Genomic DNA, 22,676 nt, shown 5'->3' on the forward strand with positions numbered 1-22,676 from the left:
CAAATAAAAAAATAAAAAAAGTCACCACCTGGATTTAATGAAGCAAATAGGTAGGAGCCTCCTATTGGATAATTACTGCATGGCTGATTATCTTTCAGCTGGCAACAAGTTATTTAACCCCAACTGGTTCAATGAGTAGCTTCTCATTTCTTCAACAACCATGTCTAAAGACACATCCTGTGGTAGTGGGAAAGATGTTAGTCTGTTTGAGAAGGGTCAAATCATTGGCATGCATCAAGCAGAGAAAACATCTAAGGAGATTGTAGAAACTACTAAAACTGGGTTAAGAACTGTCCAACGCATTATTAAAAACTGGAAGGATAGTGGAGAATCATCGTCTTCCAGGAAGAAATGTAGTCGAAAAAAAATCCTGATTCATGGTCATCTGCGATCACTTGAATGTTTGGTGAAATCAAATGGAAGAAAAACAACTCAGGGCTATGTTTAATAGTGAAAGTAAGAACATTTCCACTTGATTTTTGCATTTTAGGGTGCCTGTTAAGATCTGGCTAGGGACAACAGATGGAAACTAGCACTTGTAGCTAACTCTGGCTTGTTTACAGCAAGTAACTTGTTTGTTGATTAATGAGCATTGTCCCTATCAAATAAATAAACAAATAAAAAAAAGTACAATGAGAAGGGAACTCAAGGGATTGGGACTGAACAGCTGTGTAGCCTTAAGAAAACCACTAATCAGTGAGGCTAACTGGGAAAAAAAGGCTTCAGTTTGCTAGGGAGCATAAAGATTGGACTCTGGAGCAATGGAAGAAGGTCATGTGGTCTGATGAGTCCAGATTTACCCTGTTCCAGAGTGATGGTGATCTGGGGTTGCTGCAGTTGCTCAGGTCTAGGTTCAGCAACATTATGTGTCCAAAGAATGAGGTCAGCTGACTACCTGAATATACTGAATGACCAGGTTATTCCATCAATGGATTTTTTCTTCCCTGATGTTCATGGGCATATTCCAAGATGACAATGCCAGGATTCATGGGGCTCAGATTGTGAAAGAGTGGTTCAGGGAGCATGAGACATCATTTTCACACATGGATTGGCCACCACAGAGTCCAGACCTTAACCCCATTGAGAATCTTTGGGATGTGCTGGAGAAGGCTTTGTGCAGTGGTCAGACTCTCCCATCATCAATACAAGATCTTGGTGAAAAATGAATGCAACACTGGATGGAAATAAATCTAGTGACATTGTAGAAGCTTATTGAAACAAAGCCACAGAGAATGTGTGCTGTAATCAAAGATAAAGGCGAAATATTAGTGTGTGACCATTTTTTTTGGTGGCGACTTTTTTTTTGGCCAGGCAGTGTACTTGATCAGTTTGGGATCTAGTGAATTTGGAGGCCAGGTCAACACCTTGTGCTGTTTTTAGTTGTTCCTAAAGTGTTTTTGTGTGTGTGTCTGTGTCAGTCTGGATCCCTCCAGCCGTACTCTCTGCATCTCCGCTGTCTTGTCGTAGCACAACCTCACTGCACGTAGTTTTTGATTAAATTAACTTTATTGGAACAGTCACTGGACAAGACAAGATTAGTATTTTCTTCGTGCGTAGCAGTACAATCCGTGTGAGCTCCATGTTACAGTCGGTCGATCAGTCCATACAGTATGAGCAATATGTACAGATTCAATAAAAAGATGATACGAAGCTTGAAGTTCAGCAAAGTCAACACGTGGACTGAGTCGTCTATTTGCTGGAATGTGGCGATTTGTGGCGCTTCACAGAGAGAAAACAAAAACAAACAAGGTCTCACAACCAGAGTTTAGGTAATAAGGCCGGCACATTGGGAATACTTAACGGAAACAGGAGTGTCATAACAAAATAAAAAAAAATAATGGTGGAATGTCGTTTGAAAAGCTCTAACAGCTGGTTTGTCACAGGGATGGAAGAGGAATGAAACGGCTCAGACTCCTGCACATGCGAGACGCCTGAACGCACCGTTTAACACTGCAGTGAGTTCTACTTCAACAAAAACAGACAAAACAGTTATAAGAAAACACAGTTAATCATAAAATGCGTTTTAGAAAATCTACTCTGAATTAAATTAGTAGCATAGAACCAAGTGGCATCACATTCACTGCTCCCTCACTGTTAACTGGCGAGGCCTCCCCCCTCGAGGAGCAGCCGCTCTGACTTCATGGTAGAAATGTGCTGCGTAGACTCTGTCCACACGGTAGCGCTGCACCACACCGGTCCAGGTCTGGTGCTGATCAACTGGACTGTTCGTAGCATTATGAGCAGCACCCTCCCCCCCTTTCAAAATCTAGGTGATTGTTTGCTCCTCCCCTAAAGTGTGCATTGTTAATATTTATTTATTTTAAGGGCAAATAGGCTCAACTACATTTTATTATTATTCTATTCCCTCTTATCACGCCACTAAATAAAATCTTGGAAGGGGTGGGGGGGTTAGGAGGAGAACAAACTGAAAACACTTTGAAGAGGAGCGTGAAGATGAGCTGGAGGAGGAGGAGTTAGCAGACCTGGACACACAAGTCCCATCCCCAAAGTCCAAGCTGAGCGACGCCAACGGTCCTTATTTGTCCTTCTTGGTTTCCAACTCCTCCACCTGGGCGTCGGCTTCTTGCTGCTCTGGCTCGTCCTCCTCGGGGACGGGGGGGAACTGGGACTGGCTGACCTTGTCTCCTTTGGTCTTGCTGAGTTTCTTGGACTTCTGGTAGAGTTCGTTCAGGTTGAACTCCCGGATGATGTTCTCCTGGTGGAGGGAATCAAGAGATGGTATAAGATACAAATAAATCTTCTAGAATAGATAGTAGAAAACGGCAACTCCTTGACTAAACTGGACCAAGAGATTATAGAAATGCCACAAAGCACACGTATTCTACAGGCTGTAGCAAAATCATCCATTGTGCACATTATAGAATCCATAAAAATACTTATATTTCCTTCATATTTTATAAACTCCCCAAAGGGAAACGACCCACGAAGGCATGTTACATAGCAGCGTAAAGCTAACTGCCTGTACAAGATGGCCGTATTGTGTTTGTTATCTGCAGTACCACCATTAGCCGCTAGATGGAGGCAAAGGACCATGTATGAAGCTGGGATCCGATTCTGTCAGGTACGTCACCGTGTGGTGCATAGTTGACGGAGAATCCTGTGGATGTGGATATCAGGTACATTTGTTGCCAGTTGTTTTGTTTTGCGGGTGTTCAAGGCTCTGATTGTCCAGGTTTTTGTTGAGTTTCCTCACGGTAAATGTTTCAGAAACATTGTTTGTTGCCTCAAAGCAGAGATTATTTCATCTTGGTACCTGCACACTTTTTCCACCTATCCTTGTGACAACTAGCTGAATTTTTAAAAAAATTACAGCATGACTGACTGGAAATCACTGCCAACACCATTACAACAACAGTCTGGAAGCCTGAACTGTTGACAGAAGTCAGGACAATCGAATTAAAATGCCGATACATCAACCTGTACTCATATACGGTTTAGGAGTTTTCATCTGATAAAATGACAGCATATATTATGTAAAACAGACCAAACTGCAACTGAGTATTCATGTTTCCATTCAACATCTTTTGTAGAACTCAAACGAGATACAGATTTACAGACTGACCTCAGTGAAGCTCCAGGATACCGCTCTGCCCTTCTTGTCCACCTGGGGGCGTCGCATCACCTCCTTCCCTCCCTGGAACAACACCAAAGACGGAAGCTGCTTGGACAGCGGAGACGCTGACACTTTGTACCTGCAGAGGTAAAACCAGGCCAAACAAAAACCCCATCAGTCTATCGACACTTCTCATGGACGGAGACAACACAAAAGAAAGAAATACAAACAAGTCTTACTTTTTGGAAACTTCTCCGTAGCGTCCAATGTCCACTTTGCCAAACTTGAGGCCAGCACAGTTATACCTGAAACACAGAAGTACCTGAAGTTACTCTTGTGTAATGGCATGGTATGCTTTCGCTTTGGACGGATGGGCTCTTACTTGAGAGAGAGATCAGCATAGACGGACGCAAACGACTGACACTCTGGAGACCAGTTGGCAAAGAACTCAACGATCCACGTCACACGGCCGTCTCTGTCCAGCTCGTCCTGGACCCACGTCGTACAAAACACACACTTTAGATTCACATACAAACTTCAAACATAAAAGAAAAATAAATGGAGTTGGGCATTTTTACTCACGTCAATGGTTTTGTCGTTGAAGTACTTGATGTATTCTGGTCCCATGTAAAGAGGCGGCTTACAGGTCATTAAAAACACTGGAACACACAGAACCAACACAAGATGATCAACTTAGTCTTTGTAGAGTAGCTGCAGATTTAAAGCAGGAATGATGACCCGGTCTTTCATGGTGGGTTCACCCTACAAGGGTTGCCAGCAACTTTGCCACCGTTGGACATTATTGACAGAAGTGGTATTGGAACGGGGGAAGTACCCGCATATGATTTGACAGTATTTCAGGTTTGGACTGACCTATGCACAGTGTGAGGTACAGCAGTCCCATCCTGATGTCCAGTCTGAAGAACAGGATCACATTGGCCACTTTGCTGAACAGGATGATGTTGCCCACATGTTGCTCCACGGTTACTGATATCAACAGAAGCACAGACATGTTGTTGTTGTTGTTGATGTTATCCACACACCGGCACATTTAAAAACATCTTTAACCAAACAGAAGACATTTATTTATAACATTTACTCACTCGCTCGTCGGTTCTTCATCATGACAATGGCACTGAGGAACATGAGGACCTCCACCTCTCTCTGAGAAAACAAATTTCACAACTGTCAAGCTCAGAGGCCAGACTCACTGTGTTAATTATATTATGTTTTATGATGGAAAAACATTTTGGAGAGCATTTAGTTCATTGTTATAAACATGCTGATACTTGTCATACGCCCCCTGGTGGATTTATCCATGCTCTGCATTCAGTAGCTTTTGGCAACCATGTCCAAAATGTCCGCTTTCGAGTTTTTTGCAAATTTTGAAAAGGTTATGTCAAGAATATCAGTTATGTTGTTACTGACATTTCAATGTCAATATTTAATTTATTGAAGAAAACTATAATTACTTCACACTTTATACATTATTTTGGAGTAAAAACGTTTTTTTTGTTTTTGGAGAAAAATTCTGTATCAAATATGAAACCGCAGGTATATTCTTCTAGATTAATTAAACTGGTTATTTAAAAGATTCAATCTTCATCTTAGAATATGCCTTAAATTATACAATTAACTTTTTTGTGTTTTGTTCTACAATTAAAAATAAATTATGGTCAGTAAATTCACATAAACACCCAGTATGTATATGGTTATTATTATTATTTATTTTATTATTTTAATTAAAATGACCTCTGAGCACTTTGACAAAAAACAAATATATATATTTTTTAATTTCTGACTATTATTTAAGATGTCAGGCTAAAAACACAGTGCATTAATTAGCGGATTTTTACTTAGCCGACCGACCGTTAGCAAAAATCATACACTTCCGCACAGTCAGCCAATCAGGAGACAGTGGGCTTTTTAAAGGAGGAGGGGCTTTAAAGAGACAGGAGCTCAAACTGCAGGTTTCATTCTATGAAGTACGGCGCTGCATAAGATAAATAAAAACAGTTTAAACATTTAAATTAGACAAAGCTACTCCAGCGGTGTCCCCGAATATAAACGGAGCATTAAAAGAAGCCATTTAAAATAACCTTAGCTGTCCTATAAATGAATCTCTGCTTGGTGACCGTTGTTTTGGCCCTACTGGTCGTCCCCTCTACACGGCTAACGGATTAGCAAGTTAGCTAGCTAGCACGCTGACTGACACGATATTAATTGAAACGCGCTTGTATGTTGTGGGAAATTTTCCTACGGACCCAGTCGAAGTCGCAGGAGTTGCCGTCCTCTCGCTGCGTGGCCAGGTGGTCGCAGATGCCCGGCGTTTTGCGGACAGCGAGAAACGCCAGAGACATGAAGATGGACGCGACGTAGTAGGGCTTCAGGAGCCACTTGTACACCAGCGGCAGGTGGTACAGGAAGGCGAATAACGGCGTTAGCAAAGCCATGGTCACAACTTCAGCTACCACCAAAACGAGGGAGTCGAAAAGGCAAACGTTAGCCCTTTGGCTTAATATGAATGACTGGACGCTAGCTCGCAACGCGTTCCTGCCATGAAAGTCGATAGAAACTCAACTTCCGGTGTGGATGTTAACAAAATAAAACCCATCGTTTTTTTTTTTGTTTTGTTTTGCAACTTACGCGCAGTGTTACATTTGTATTCGAGTAAAATGCTTTTCATTGCATTTAAATTTGTGTTTTATGTTTTAATAAATCTTATATCGCATACATGTTAAGGGGTTTTCGGCGCTGAAGATGTTTGAAGACGCAACTTCCGGTGTAGCTGTGCTAGATTTTAGGTGGCTTGATTCAGCAGGGGCGGCAAGAACATTTAAAGGGCCGGAAAGATGTGCGGAGGTCAAACAGGACGAATGTGTTCTAGCAGGTTCTGTTAATCATTATCTATTACTCCGAAAAATACAAGAAAGCGTTTCTGGTTTCATAGCAAGAGGATATAAAGCATTTTACTGTCAGTTGTTGGGTCAAAATTGGGACACAAACCTTAATATCACATGTAATAACTTGTGTATATGCTTTATTATCTGGTGTGCAATGTGTCAAATACATTTAATCTTTTATTTGTCATACATGTTTACTGCTTTTCACCTCAAGATATGTTGTTTCTCTTATCATCTCTTATCTGACACGAGTGGATGGACATTTTTAAGAAGAATTTCTGTCCACGCATAGGAAGATACACAGATTTCAAATTCCTCTTGCATTGTTTGTGCACCATTCAGAATTTTCTGCATTTCTGCATAAAAATAACTCGAAGCACGTGACATATAGAAATAGTATACTCATGTATTTGTTTATTCAGCCAAGTGAGTCAATGCGAGGTGTAAAAGCAAGTGCACATCTGCAAGTTAACAAGATGAATGTTTAGGAACGGCCAAGTCAAAGTCCTGACCTTAATCCAATAGAAATGTTGTGGAAGGACCTGAAGCAAGCAGTTCATGTGAGGAAACCCATCAACATCTCAGAACTGAAGTGGTTCTGTTCTGAGGAATGGGCTAAAATTCCTCCAAGCTGCTGTAGGTCAGCAGACTGATCAGCAGTTACCAGAAACATTTAGTTACAAGGAGGTCACAGCAGATACTGGAGACAAGGGTTCACTTACTTTTACAACTCACTGTTAAGAACAAATTGTTATTTTCTTTAATAAATAAATACACAAGTATAGCATTTATGTTTTATTAGGTTGATTGTGCTCTCTTTGTCTGCTTCCAGGACTTGTGTGAAAATCCGCTGATGTTTTGAGTCATTTTTATGCAGAAATGCAGAAAATTCTCTGCGTCTCCCAGAGCTTTTATTGTGAAACCCTTAAACAGGAAGTCGTCGGTATCCCTGACTCCGAGCTGCTTCATGATGGTAATCGTCCCAACAAGCGGCTCCAGAAGCAGGAATCCAGACAGGATTATCAGTAGCGGACGCCGCGGGGCCGACATTTCTGGCGTTGGTTCCCCTCCATCTCCGGGGCCTCGCTCCTCAGACCTCACACCCAGCGACAGCGACGTCTGGACGGAGAGGTGAGCCGTCGACCGAGGCTCTGCAGCGGCAGCAGCAGCAGCAGCAGCAGCCCGCTGCTCATTGACAGCACCTGTTATTAACAGCAGCTAGGTTATTATAAAGATGCAATTAGACGTATGGGCTTTGGAAACATCCTCAGTCTGTAATGTCGCACTATTTACTGCATGCAGCTGTGGAAGGAACAAGTAAAAGAATGAATCACTGCTGAATAAGGCCTGTAATTATGTGTAAGCCCTGAGGTTGTGGCTTATCGCCCTGTGTGAGGTGATTCCCTGTGTTCACCGGCCTCATGGCTTCCACACAGAGACAGATCAGACCTGTGCTGCCTTCATAACAGTCCCTGTTAGATTATTATAACCATGGGAAGCCTGACACATGAAATACTAGTCAGAAAAATCTCTTTAATTTTGACATTTCAGTGTTTACAGAACACAACGGGCATTTATGACAATTTCTTTACTACAGTTTTATTCTGTTCATTGCCTTTTTGAACATTTCCAACATTTTCTGTCCTTTTTCAGACAAAGATGGACTGAAAAACAAATATTCTGTCTCTAATTTCTTCTTTTAATTGTTAAATATATATTGTAAAGGTTGCGGTAATCATTTAATTGTGTTAATGAGAATTAAGGACGGCAAGAGGCAATAATTACCAAGAAATCCTCTGCAATATTTGCACATAAACGTCTAAAAAAATACAAATATGGAATAAATGCATGTGCATATTTTAATCTTTTAAATCATCAGTTTAATTAAACTACTAAACTAACTATTCAGCATGGATTTACTGTAACGTAATGTATAAAGTATTAAGTAATTAAAGTATTGATTGAATAAAGTAAATGTTCTGTTTAAATATCAGTAAAAATATGAATCATTAAAAAAACAAACAGTGGAAAGTTCATGAAGGCGGCCATTTTGGAAATGGCTGCCAAAATGACTGTAGAGCATGGTTTAATCCACCAGGGGGCAGGTTTCTAGGGTTAACGTGGTCACATACTGATGCTTCCAATAATATATTTGTTCCACAGGGACCAGTGATTGAGCCTCTAAAGGAATCGGTGCAGCTGCAGCGTCCAAACCGTCGGGATGACGGAGGAAACTGGCCCCCACCATGTACAAACAGGGTGAGGAGGCGTTCACGGGCGCAAGGAATTCATATAACTGCAATAACTTGAAGAATTGGAGTAGCTTTGTGCCCATGAGTCTTTCTCAGGGGCATCTACTCTCCCCTTCATCTCGGTGGAACTTGGAAAGCCGGCGCTATCGGCTGTAGTGTTGTGGCAAACGGACTGATTTAACTCACTGGTCGTTCTGAGGCGGCGGTCGGAGACATCCTCAACCTCCTACCTCATGCTCTAACGGACTGCAGCATCTGGAGCGCGGTGGGTCCACCAGCGTCATGGACTACCACGCCGAGTGCTGCTTCTGTGACCCCGAGGAGGGTCATGGCGGCGGCCCGGATGAGCCCCCCCTTCACAGCATCCACGCCCACAACCGGATCCGCCCTTCCTCTTACCGAGCCCTGAGGAGCGCCGTGTCCAGCCTGGCCCGCATCGATGACTTCTTCTGCGAGAAGATCGGCTCAGGCTTCTTCTCCGAGGTCTTCAAGGTATGTGACCGTCTCTTCGGGTGATAGTTGGGTCAGACGGTGTCTCCAGTGTGTTTAGCTGAGACTTAACTTGGTGTCATCTCTTCAGCCATATATCTTTTATTACAGGATTTAACATCTGTCCTGAGTGATCTGATCACAAGTGGCCAATCTTAGTCCACATGTGGAGGTGGTCTGAGACACGTTTGACCTCATTCTTTCGGTCCTGGGTCACATTAAAGTGTCACTTCATGTGAGCAACAGCAACAAAACAATTTCTGATTCTGATTAACCAGATCTGTTCTCAAGTGCTGGCCAGATGTGGAGACACATTTTATTTAACGTTCAGTGTGAACAGGTGAACTTTAAGCTGGACAGTTGTGATCTGATTGTTCAGGCCGAATGTTAACGTGAGGTCTGGTCGTTACTGGGCTCGTGGATGCTTCTAAAACGATCAAACCATTTACACTTTTACAGAGTCTTACATTAGGAAAAGAAAGGAACCTAAATATTGCATTATGAAGTCCATTTAATGTCGTTAAGACAAACGGAATGAATCCACGTTCACGAAGGACAAAACACAAGGAGAGTAACGGGAACTCTGGAGGAAACAAACTGACAAAAGACCAGAGCAGAGACAGGACTTCATATTCTCTAAGAACTAATAAACAACTAATGAAGACTAACTGAAAGACACAGGTGCAAGGAACTCTTCATAGTAAAACAGGAAGAAGGTGAAACCGAAACTAAATAAATGTGCAAAACTGAAACTCCTGGTAAAACACCAGAGAAGCCCAAACCAGAGGAACACAACTGAAAAAATAAATACAAATAGTTCTTATTCATAGCCTTGTCACAAAGTTCCTTGCATATGTTTTAAGATCAAATATTTCTGGTGAGTTATAACGGATTTGTCTGTCAGTGAAGCCTTCTCTCATATCTGTGACAAAGAAAGTGTCAACATCCTAAATATAAGCCACCTAGGGTTGTGCAGTGTTTTTCGCCGGCATCTTTTTTCCAACTACTCGCACATTTAGACGACTAATCCGGTAGTGTCCTCTAGTTCACAGCAGCCAATCAGATGGGACCTCTGTGTCGCTGTCGACGTCAGAAACTGTGTTCAAAAACTTTTTAGTTGAATGAAACGATAGAAAGACGTCATTTAAACTGCAGAGCGGCGAGATGAGCTGGAACTTGTCAGGAATGGATTTTGACGTTTAAAAAAAAAAACAGGAAGAACAATAATGTAACTATGTAAAACTAAATAGTACCGGAATAAAGTGCACATATATTCACCTTAATTATTTCCTGAAACTTTTGAGTGTAACCTGTGAGGTCTTGAATTATTCTTCACTCATTCATTCTTGGAAATAAAAACACACATCGGCTTTTTTTAGCCCATTCCTCAGAACAGAACCACTTCAGTTCTGAGATGTTGGTGGGTTTCCTCACATCAACTGCTTGCTTCAGGTCCTTCCACAACATTTCTATTGGATTAAGGTCAGGACTTTGACTTGGCCGTTCCTAAACATTCATCTTGTTCTTCTTTAACCGTAATTTTGTAGAACCACTTGTGTTCTTGGCCTCGTTGTCTTGCTGCATGACCCAGTTTTTCAGAATCAGCTCATGGACAGATGTCCTGACATTTTCTTTTAGAGTTGGTGGAAGTGTATGATGGCAACGGACAAAGGAGCTTCCTGAGGAGCTCAGAAAAAGAGTTGTTGTTGCTCATCAGGCTAGAAAAGGTTCCAAAACCATCTCTAAAGAGTTTAGAACCCATAAATAATCCACAGTCAGACAGATTGAAGACGACTGTTCCCCTCCACAGGAGTGGTCAACCAACAAAGATCACTTCATAATAGTCTGAGAGGTCCCAAAGGAACCCAGGGGAACTTCTAAGCAGCTAATGTTAATGTTCATGAATCCACCATCAGGAGAACAATGATGGCAGAACCTCATCCTGTCCGTGAAACATAGGGGTGACAATGACCATGTCTGGGCCTTTTTCACTGCGGGAATACTTGATTTTACCAGCAGTTCATATGAGGAAACCCGCGAACATGCTACAACAGGCTAAAATTCCTCCAAGCTGCTGTAGACAACTGATCAGCAGTTACCGGAAACATTTAGTTACAAGGAGGTCACAGCAGATACTGGAAACAAGGGTTCACTTCAGGTCACAGATATGAACTTTATTATTAATTTTCTTGAATTAACAAATACATGCAAAAACTGAGCAGCACTGTACATGTTCAGCATCATGTGAAATATCAGTCTTCTTTAACTGTTCTTTTGTAGAACCACTTGTGTTCTTGGTTCTCGTTGTCCTGCTGCATGACCCAGTGTCTAATCAGGTTCAGCTCATGGACAGATGTCCTGACATTTTCTTTTAGAGTTCACTGGTATAATTCAGAATTCATTGGTCCATCAATGATGACAGGGCGTCCTGGTCCGGATGCAGCAGAACAGGCCCAAACAAGGACATCACCACCTCCATGTTTGATGGAGGGACGAGGTTCTGATGCTGGAATGCAGTGTCGTTTCATTTCTCATTTAAACCAAACTATTCCACTTTGGTCTCATCTGTCCACTAAACATTGTCCCAATAGTCTTCTGTCTTGTCCACATGATGTTGATCAAACTGCAGACGGGCAGAAAAGTTCTTTTTGGTGAGTGAAAGTGCAGGAACCCTCCCTTATTGGTTTTGCATTGGCGAAAAAAAAAAAAAAAAAAAGAATTTGTGAAATCAAATGTTGAACACATTTCTTCAAAAGTCAAACTCAATGTTAACATCACATACACCATAGATACTGTTTTTGGATCATATTATTTGTCGCTCGGGTTTTTAAAGGAGACTAAACCGTTGGAAATATCCAGATATAGTCACAGTTCCGGGCCTTGTCTATGCTGCAGCAGTGTCTTCTGTTTCTAAAGCCCTATTCTCACGGGATTAGTATTACCTGACGACGTCATGTGATTTAGAAATGATCCCTCTACGTCTGTGTCGTGAGTGGCACATTCAGGTTAATAATAAAAAAAAATAAAAAAAACTACAAATATCTAAAAAATAAAACTTGACACGATAAGGCGGAGAATTCACAAACTACCGATGGGATGAACAAATTAATACGTCAATGAATAAATTCCTCCTTTGAGATTTCACTTTTTTTTTTGCAAACCGCTGGCAACGTCCAACTCAAGAGAGGAGACAGAAAAAAACATAGATAGATGGATATTTTATTTATTTTGTGGAAAATTCATCCCACAGATACTTGATCAGTTTGGGATCTAGTGAATTTGGAGGCCAGGTCAACACCTTGTACTGTTCGTCGTGTTTTTAGTTGTTCCTAAAGCGTTTTTGTGGCTGCATCCTGCTGGGGATGGCTGCTGGCATCAAGGAGTGTCATTGCTATGGGGTGGGGGTGCCTGGTCTGGTCTAGGTGGGTGCTACATGTCTAAGTAACATCCACACCAATGAATGCCAGGTCCAGAAGTTTCCCAGCAGAACATTGAATTGTCACAAGATGGTCAGTGGTCATAATGTTGTGGCTGATTAATGTATAAAAGATGAAACAGAGATATATTGTGTGTATATGTAGATAAATATGTTGTATAAAGTACTCAAATATATAGAATACTATACTATACAAGCTATATACATACTGTATAAAATATATAATATGTAATTCTACAGTAAATTGTAGCAGCAAGGTCAGGACTGGAGACCACGGCCCAGTTCTCTCCTCACAGGGAGGCCTCAGTGGATTTATGCAGATCAGGAGGAATGATGGGAAATCCAGAAAGCCTCTTACAGCCACGCTATTAATAAACACACGTGCACTCTAACGCAGATGCGTGCGCGCTCCCAGGTCCAGACCATAGGCCGCATATGGGTCCAGACACTGGGAGTTACCAGTCAATGAGCCATTCACTCACTCACACACACACACACACACACACACACACACACACACACACACACGACCACAAACCTAAGCTCTGCTGCACTGTCTGAAGGTCAGAGGTCAGCAGGCAGGTCTCAGGACACGCAGCGTGAGTTGTGGAAGCTTATAAACTGTGTCCGTCCAGGGCGATCTGATCACTAGTGTCCATCTTAAAGTCCAGGTGTGAACACTGATCTGGTGTCAGGTGTAAAAGGATTTAAAGACGTCCTGAGGGATCCGATCACAAGTGGCCAATCTCAGTCCACATGTGGAGGTGGTCTGGGACACATGTGACCTCCTTCCTTTGGTAGTGTGAACACACAATGAGTCCTGGGTCACATTAAAGACCACCTACTCAACAGGGCTGATCTGTGACCCAGGTGTTCAAACCAAGCCTCTCTGAGTTGTCTCAAACAGGCCTGGCTGAAACACCAGGATAAGTTTCTGAGCTGTTATTTGTTCGAAAGCAGTAGAAATAAAAACTGCCTTCTCACGACTTTCTGTTTCCAGGTGCAGCATCGAATCACGGGACAGGTGATGGCGCTGAAAATGAACACGCTGGCCAGCAACAAAGCTAACATGCTACGAGAAGTGCAGCTCATGAACAGGCTCTGCCACCCCAACATACTCCGGTAGGTGACGGGTGACGACCCGATTTGTGAAAATTGTCATCTTTGATTTAGAAACGTGTTCAGACCCTTTATTCAAATAATTTATTGTTCTTTACTATTATTTAAATCAGACTGTAGGGCATCTCTGAAAGTGTATTTTTAAATTATTTTAGTAGGACTTATGTATTTATAATTACAGAGTAGGAACACAACCTGTTTTGTCGTGAGATGAAAACACCCTGTTTGCCATTAATGAACACAAGGGGGCGCCATACTCCACACATTTCTTGTTGTACATGTCTCTCGCCTCTCACCCAATGTCACCTGGGATAGGCTCCATCCCCCAGTGACCCTTCACAGGACAAGCGGTTACAGAAGATGAATGAATGAATGAATGAATGTTTGTCTTTCGTGTGTTTGATTGGGTTCTCTTTGTCTACTTTTGGGACTTGTGTTGATATTTTGAGTAGAAAAGTATGAAGGGTGTAAAACCTCTAAGTGACACCCTATATTGTATGTATATAAGTAACAGATTATTGGCTGTTGTAGTTTTTAATCACATTTCATTACCTCTTCTCAGGTTTCTAGGAGTTTGTGTGCACGAAGGTCAACTCCATGCTTTGACTGAGGTAAGACCATCATTTTAACTCTCAATTGTACTTGAAGAGAGTTCTGTATTATTTTTGTTTTCAGTGGTCTACATAGGGTTTGATTGATATTTGTGTATCCAGTAAAGGTTCAAAAAAGGCAACTGGACTTGTAGAGTTTTTTGAGAAGACGTTTCACCATTCATCCAAGTAGCTTCTTCAGCTTCTTCTAGGGGACTGGTGGGAAGTCTGAGGTTTAAATAGGAACTCCTCCTGAAAAAACTTGCTTGTTATGCTAATAACCAGAAACTGGTGCAGCTAATTTCCATTAATGACTGGGTACTTACCTGTTCTTAAACGTCTTCTCAAAAAACTCTGCAAGCCCAGTTGCCTTTTTTGAACCTTTATTGGATATACAATGACCTGGATGACTGAGAACCTTCACAGACATTGCTATTTTTGGATTCCAAACTCTTCAGGATCTTGATCTTGCGTTCTCCTGTTGCCTCTTTTGTCCTTCCTCTCTCTGTAGTACATCAATGGCGGCAACCTGGAGCAGCTGTTGGACAGTGATCTATACCTGTCATGGGGCATCAGGCTCGGCTTGTCTGTGGACATCGCCCGAGGGCTGCAGTACCTGCACAGCAAGGGTATATTCCATAGGGATCTCACCTCCAAGGTAAAATAAGCTGTGGCAGCATAGTCGTGTTTAAAAGTTCACCATTTCATTGTGGACTCATGATGCTAAACAAGTCCAGATTGTAGATGATGCTCAAGTTGTAATGAAACATTTATGAATTATGCAGAATCAGAGGTTAGAACAGCAGGCTTAAGACGTCAGTGACAGTGTTTTGGGTATTTTTGCTGCACCATTTTTGAGAAATAGTTGTTTCTTTGTTCAGAACTGTCTGGTTCGCTGCGACAACGGCACGTTCACTGCTGTGGTGGGAGATTTTGGCCTAGCGGAGAAGATCCCAGATTACAGGTCAGTGGGGTTGCACCAGCAGAGCGTTTCACACTGGACTTTATTTTCGATCGTTTATTTAGATTGTGGATCCACAACCTTTTTTGGATTGTGGACCAGTTTGATGATTTAGAAGTAGGAAGTGAGTTGAACTCGTTGTCTTTTCAGTGACGGTGTGGAGAAGCAGCCTCTGGCCATCGTAGGCTCTCCTTACTGGATGGCCCCTGAAGTTCTGAGAGGAGAGCTGTACGATGAGAAGGTGAACCTGCTTCTACAGAACTTGCAAATATCTACTGAAGATCTGTTGAGTGTCTGCACTGTTTATGTTATAGCGGATACTAAAGCATACCAAGCCCTGAAATGAAAAGAAATCACCAGTATTAGCTTCTGGACCAAAGTTTTCATCTCTACAGTCCAATTGTAATTCCACCATTTGTCATCTATTGAATTTGACTTTATTCTGGTCTGTTCAATGTCAAATGCTGCCATTTAGAACTCTAAATTCCTTCGACATTAGTCGTTACCAAGATGGTGATTTCCAAATGATTAATGAAGCTGATATTCACGTTTTATGATCTAACAGCCGCTGAGGACTAAAAGCTGGGCTATAACTTGTTATATTGTTGTGCAGTCACATCAGCTGAGAGAGTCATTACACGTAAGAGCCCTCATTACTCTCCCCTGCTCAGGTGGATGTGTTCGCGTACGGCATCATCCTGTGCGAGATCATTGCCCGGATTGAAGCTGATCCTGACATCTTACCCAGGACAGAGGTAGGGGTCCTCAATGAGGGGACATATAACTGTTCACATATATGAGGGGAACTCAGCGTCCTTTTATTTTTGGGCTAGAATCAGAACCTAATATTATAGTGAAGGCTTGGTTTGAGTTTAGCTGTTCAGGCTATGAGTAAGAGTCGGGTTAGACTCAGGTTTAGGCTTAGGGCAGGGGTGTCATACTCATTTTAGTCCTCCAAGGGGCTGGACCAGTAACGTAATGGCATAATAACCTACAAATAACGACAACTTTGCCCGTTGTTTTGGTGCAAAAAAAGCACATCATGAAAATGTTTACATTTAATGAACACAACGCTGACTAAAACAGAGCGACTCCTAGTGGGCAACTTAGGAATAGCAGTTACTTTTATTGCTAAAGCTAAATGAGCTGTTTTGCACTTTGCAAATTCATCCTGATTTGATCTGGTGGGCCGTTTTTGACCCCGCAGGCCATATGTTTGACATCCCCGGCTTAGGATAAGGTTTGGGTACAATAAGGCTGAGGTAGGGTTAGTTTTTGGTGGATTTACTGTCAATCGGCAACCCTATCCCTTTAGTGTAGTTGTGTGGTGATGTCTGTCTCTTTCACATTTGGGATGTTAAGAGTAATATTTTATGTGACTCTGTCTCTGCTCTACGGGAGATTTTAAAATAGGAGAGGCACGTTTCGGTGTCCTGGTTGCAGATTAAACTCAGCTCTGTGTGTCTGTGTTTGCGTCTAGGACTTCGGTTTGGACGTGGATGCGTTTGAAAACATGGTTGGGGATTGTCCACCTGCGTTTTTTAGCCTCGCTGTCACCTGCTGTAACGTAAGTACGCACAGACACGTTAGCTCATTTATTGTATCTGCCAGATTGAACCCTGTAAAGCCTGACGTATGGAATTGATGTGCTTATAGGACCTTTAAACTGAATATTTATATATAAAAATATAAACTGATCACCGTGCCATCTGGCATTTATGGCAATTTACTCTCCACAGTTTATTTTCTTTTGGTTTTATTTTTTCCCGAAACAGGATCCATTTTATTTTGCATTTTGGTAGAAAATGACGTTTCTGTCCTTGCTCAGGCAAAGATGGACCGAAAAACAAATACTTGTGTCTCTGAATTGCTAAATATATATTCTGTAGGTTACAATAGGTAATTTAATTGTGTTAGTGAAAACTGAAGACGACAAAAGACAATAATTACCAAGAGAACCTCTGCAACGTTAGGTTGCATTTGTATAACAAACAATAACAAAACATAAATATGTAAAAATTCCACTAATATGGAATAAATTAATGCATATTTTAAGGTGACATTTTAATCTTTTCAATAATCTGTTTAATTCAATTAGAAAAATTGTTGTTGTGGCAGGAATAATGCAGACTGAAACATGAAATGCATGCATTACAGTGTATGGCTGATATACCCATGATCTGCAGCCAAAAGCTAACCCTAACCCTAACCCTAGGTTATGATCATTTGTGCAAGGCCACGGTGAATGTAACCCTTGAACTTTTACCCTGTGTTGTTGTTTTTTTTAGATGATTGCACAGAAACGTCCTTCGTTCTCAAACATTGTCTTGACGTTGGAGGGCATGGAGAGAGCAGAAGAAGGAGAGAAGTCTATCGCGCTTGGTAAATAAAAAGCCTTGATTAAATCCCTTCACAGCACTGCTCACTAAAGCTCGTTACGTACTCGGCGAGAAGTGAGAAACTTGTTCGAGCACAAGGCCAGGTCGCTTATACTTCACGAGAAACTCAAGTGCCGAACTCCGGGGAAGTCCTCATAGGGCCCTCCCACTGCAGCATACGTCACATGTGCTAAGCATTGTGGGAGATCGGATCACGCCGTTCAGTATGCCGATCTTTGGTCACTCTGCGAATATTAGCGTCTGGGAGCATTTCCGCATTTCCCAATTTCTGACACCACACAAGCAAAAGGTTGTGTCCGGTTGATGTGTCGAGAACAAGCTGCGGGAACTCCCAAACGAGGGCTGCGAGTAACAGCCTTAAAGGTTGCATGGCAGTTTTAGCATGTTGGGTTATATCAGCTGATGCTGTGGTGCAGTGGTACATGAAGATCTCCTTCTACCACCTCACCAAACATCCACATGCAACTATTTACTTTCTGCCGTCAAACTCACTTCATTTTCCAGAGTAAACTTCAGTAAACTGCAGACGTGTTGGCTAGCTTTGATGCTAGCCAGCCACCATTTAAACAGAAGAAGACATTTTGACGCTACAGGGACGTGGTTCTGGTTTATGGCAGACCTAAAATAAGTGACTACAAAGGATCAGGCTTGGCTGAAGCCAGATGCCGATCAGGACCATTTGTATGTTCATCCTTTCTTCTACTTCCTGTCTCATACAACTCTTTCTTCCCTTTTCTTGCTCAGAGCCAGTGGTGGTTGACGTCAGCCCGTACCGGCGCCGTAGTTCACCCTGTCACCATGCGGACCGTAGCCAGCTACATCAAAGCTTGGCGAGGAGCCAGTCGGACATGTTGCCCCCCGCAACCCTGACTCCTCCCTTCCTTGGGACCCCAGCGCGGGTCAACCCCTTCTCTCTGAGACAGGACCTGAACGGGGGGCGGTGCAAACTCCTGGACATGCCCAGTAAGTCTGTCATCTCCTTGACCTTCACGCTGCCGGCGCTTCTCGACCCGTGCGCCTCGCCCCACCTCCTCAGGGGGACGCTGGGAAGTCGAGCGCTGCCGAGGAGGTGCCAGTCGCTCCCCTGCACGCCGGAGTTCAGCCGGACTGTGGCCTTGCCCAGAGTCGTGGAGGTGAAGGAGGAGGACAAGCCCACCCAGGTGGTAGTGATTGAGGGAGCAACTGGGAAGGATGTGGAGGGGGAATGGGTGTCGGAGAGGGTGAAGGAAAGGTTGCAGGTAGAGCACATGGACGTAACGGAGAAAAGAGAGTTGTTAAAGAAGAAGAAGAAAGAGGAAGGTGTGGGTGAGGATTCAGGTCTTCCCATTGAACTGGAGATGGTATCTCTGGAGCGGCTGGAGGAAGAGGAGGAGGACGAAAGTGTATGTCTAACAGAACCCATGGATTGTACAAAGTCTCCCGAACCAGTCGTGAACTCCTCTCCTGCACAACCTCTGATCACCTCCACCTCCTCACGGACAAACGGCTGGCCACTGCCCATCTCTAGCGAACCTCCCTCGTTGCCACCTCTGCCACGACTGGACAACAACAACGGCTCGGGTCTCGTGATCGGTCAGCAGGTGCAGTGGGGTCGAGGGGGAAGCTCTAACAACGGTTACAGCGGAGCCCAGGTGCTGTCCGCCGACCACAACGGCAGCTCCGAACAGGATGAGGTCATTTCCTGCCCGGGCTGCTGTCTCGCGGGTTTAAGTTTCCCCTCGGTGTGTCTCCGTGGCTCGGCCGGCATCTCCGCGACACGCCGAAGGGCTTCTTTACCACGGCAGCGGCCCTACCGCAACCTCAATGGTACCATAACTGGCGGCAGCGCTTCCTCGTCAGCAGCAGCTGCCAAAACGCTGCTGTGTCGCAGCACAAATGGACTAGTGGTGGCGGCGCCCTCTATGGGATGTGAACCCGGCCGATCCCTACCAGAGGCCCAGTGACAAACCTGCACTAAACGTAGGAGAACGAAGCTAGGGACACTAAATGGAACCGACAAACCAGATACCGACGGCAGCAGTCTTAGTGAGGGTGCAGGTCACTTTAAGCAATGAAAGTAAGAATGTAGGCAGAACTCAACTCAACCAGACAAACAAAGTGTTTTAAAGTGAACACTGAATAAGTCAGGGGCTATGACACATGGGTGCTGATCCAGACAAGAGCAGCTAATCCGACGACGGCGATGCCTCATCTCAGCTGAACCAAATCAACCCAAACTCCATCCGTCACTTCAACTCCACACTTCCTGTCCTGGGACGATGGTGTGTGTGCTGATTTAACGACATATGTTCTGGTTTGTTAATAACCCGGGACCAAGCTAACTTCTCGGATCAGTGAGTATGGTGGCGCAAAGCACGTTACTGTAACAGGGGTAAATGATGTCTAAAACTCCCAAGGGCAAAAACCAACCAGGGTGATTGTTTGTCTTTACTGTCCTTTTATTTTTGTTTTGGGGGATCAAAAGTCACTTTTGTACTTCGTATTGCCTTCCTTTATGGAGGAGGTTTGGGAGTCACTCGGTACTGTTCAGACTAGTTTATATATGGAGTGAAGAGGCTCACCTTTCTACGTAACCGATTGTAATGCTTAATGGTAACTGCAGGGGGGGAGGGGGTATTTATAAAATTAATAAAGATGATTTACTTCTTACATTTTTATAGCAGTTCAACTGTGTGACTGAGTGTGTGCGAGAGATGCTTTGACCGGCTTTCAATGTAAATACTTTATTTTTTGCACTTCAGTTTGGAACACTGTGCAGTAAGACACCAGACTTTTATTAGATGGTGCTTTATTATAAATCTGTGCTACTGGTGATTTATATGTGTGTGTGTGTGTGTGTGTGCGTGTGTGTGTGCTCCATTCTGGCTCAACAAGCTACACCTCTAATCCCTTTGACCCACCCACATGTGCTGTGCCGGTAAAACATTTTTTGCGTCCTTCTGAATTTTCTACATTTCTGCATAAAAATGTCTCAAAACATCAGTAGATTTTGACACAAGTCCTGAAAGTAGACGAAGAGAACCCAATCAAACACATGAAACGGAAGCGTTGTCATTGAGTTGAGGTTCTCCTCTAGGATTACAAGTTCATTCATTCCAGGTCCAATCAGAGTCCATGTGTTCAGAAGTGTTTCCATCAATGTAATGAGACTCAGGTGTGGTTCAGTTCCTGGTTTAAATAAATCAGGGATTTGTCTCAGTCTGATCTTGACAACACATGTTTGTGGAAGAGTATGATGCAAAGGACAAAGGAGCTTTCTGAGGAGTTCAGAGAAAGAGTTGTTGTTGCTCATCAGGCTGGAAAAGGTTAGAAAACCATCTCTAAAGAGTTTGGAACCCACAAATAGTCCACAGTCAGACATATTGAGTAGACCGTGGTCCACCAACAAAGATCAGAAACTGGATCATGCAGCAAGACAACGAGCCCAAGAACACAAGTCATTCTACAGAAGAACAGTTAAAGAAGAACAAGATGAATATCCAAAAAGTGTTAAAGAAAGACAACTGGACTTGCAGAGTTTCTTGAGGATGCTTTGCCACTCGTCAGTTCTAAAAGAACTGAAGTTTAGAACTGAAGAAGCTACTTGGATGAGTGGCGAAATGTCTTCAAGAAACTTGTCTTTTTGGACACTTTTTTGGATATACCACGACCTAGATGACTGAGAACCTTCACAGACAAGAACATGATGAATGTTTAGGAACGGCCAAGTCAAAGTCCTGACCTTAATCCGATAGAAATGTTGTGGAAGGACCTGAAGCAAGCAGTTGATGTGAGGAAACCCATCAACATCTCAGAACTGAAGTGGTTCTGTTCTGAGGAATGGGTTAAAATTCCTCCAAGCTGCTGTAGACGACAGATCAGCAGTTACCAGAAACATTTAGTTACAAGGAGGTCACAGCAGATACTGGAAACATCTCACAGATACATAAAATTGTCTTATTTTCCCAAATAAACAAAAACACAAGTATAACATTTCTGTTTCATGTGTTCTACTGGGTTCTCTTTAGGACCAGGACTAGTGTGAAAATCACTCATTTATGCAGAAATGTAGAACATTCTGAAGGACGCAAATAAATTTAAGCAGCACTGTACTTGTGTGTGTGCATGTACATTTTAATTACACTGCGACGTAAAGGAGAAGCAGGTATGAATATTTATTGTACAGACCATTTCACAGATTGTGTGCATTTGCTCATGAACAAAAGGCAAAGTGATGGACACTCATGGGATAACTGTTATCCTGTGATTTATGAGGTTAAACCACAGTTCTCTCTTTATTCCCATTCTCTGTTTTGCGATGCAGCTTTTGAAGCCTGTGTGCAATTACTTGGTAATAAACAAATATGACTGTGAAAAACCCTTGGTGCTGCCTTTGTGACATTTATTGAGGGTGATGATGGGAGGGGGGTACTTTGAGAAAAGATTTGAGAGAAAAGTTAAAACTCGTATTTTACAGAAGGAAGAAAGGAAGCAAGTAAAAACATTCGGGTGATTAAGTCTGATCTAAATAGTTTTCTCACCTTTGTTTATAACTTAAGACCAGGCGAAAGGAGGATGGTCCTTTTAATTCTTAAGAAAAACATACAAATTTTTGCCCAGATAATTTTCCCCCCCGCTTCTGAATAAACTTAATGAACACCACATTGTTAGTTCTGTTCATTTTCACACGTGACACCACATCAATCAATACTATGAAGACAAAATCTTTCTTAGAATTTGGTAATTTTTCACCATAGGAACAATCAGCAAAGACAGATCTGACTGTTTCAGTGATGATATTGTAATTTGAAAATAAGTAAATGAAACATAAAACATAAACTAAAATTCCTCCAACCTGCTTTAAGTGCTTTAAGATGTGGTCTAGGTTCCAGTATTTGTACTTTCCAAATCTCGTCTGTGGCTCTGGTTTCTTCGATTTTGTGAAGTTCATGTTCTCATCAGAAAATGTCGTGC

The 22,676-nt window shown here is 42.7% G+C and overlaps 2 protein-coding genes across 2 annotated transcripts; one reads left to right on the forward strand and one right to left on the reverse strand.

Moving 5' to 3' along the window:
* Nucleotides 1–1,300: 1,300 nt before the first annotated feature.
* On the reverse strand, nt 1,301–6,154 carry LOC311502425 (thioredoxin-related transmembrane protein 2-B). The gene is made up of 8 exons (XM_084564638.1): nt 5,839–6,154; nt 4,678–4,738; nt 4,448–4,561; nt 4,157–4,233; nt 3,957–4,063; nt 3,814–3,879; nt 3,584–3,713; nt 1,301–2,716 (listed from the first exon to the last, which is right to left on the reverse strand). Exons 1-8 carry the CDS (start codon nt 6,025–6,027, stop codon nt 2,537–2,539), a joined length of 924 nt encoding a protein of 307 aa, XP_084420764.1. The 5' UTR covers nt 6,028–6,154; the 3' UTR covers nt 1,301–2,536.
* Nucleotides 6,155–9,011: 2,857 nt separating this feature from the next.
* On the forward strand, nt 9,012–20,096 carry tesk1a (testis associated actin remodelling kinase 1a; the record flags this gene model as incomplete). Its single annotated transcript, XM_084574229.1, has 10 exons — nt 9,012–9,221; nt 13,655–13,776; nt 14,336–14,384; nt 14,875–15,021; nt 15,245–15,327; nt 15,475–15,565; nt 15,996–16,079; nt 16,805–16,891; nt 17,613–17,706; nt 18,468–20,096. 10 exons carry the CDS (start codon nt 9,012–9,014, stop codon nt 19,664–19,666), a joined length of 2,166 nt encoding a protein of 721 aa, XP_084430355.1. The 3' UTR covers nt 19,667–20,096.
* Nucleotides 20,097–22,676: the final 2,580 nt, after the last annotated feature.

This window comes from Chelon labrosus (assembly GCF_963514085.1).
Source record: "Chelon labrosus genome assembly, chromosome: 2".
Lineage (NCBI taxonomy): Eukaryota > Metazoa > Chordata > Actinopteri > Mugiliformes > Mugilidae > Chelon > Chelon labrosus.

Excerpts from the sequence above, each read along its gene's own strand:
- LOC311502425 (XM_084564638.1), bottom strand. The coding sequence starts at position 6,027 with ATGGCTTTGCTAACGCCGTTATTCGCCTTCCTGTACCACCTGCCGCTG. Across the intron at positions 4,562-4,677 it reads GATGAAGAACCGACGAGCGA|TAACCGTGGAGCAACATGTG; the intron begins GTGAGTAAATGT and ends TGTTGATATCAG. Across the intron at positions 4,064-4,156 it reads TCAACGACAAAACCATTGAC|GACGAGCTGGACAGAGACGG; the intron begins GTGAGTAAAAAT and ends ACGTGGGTCCAG.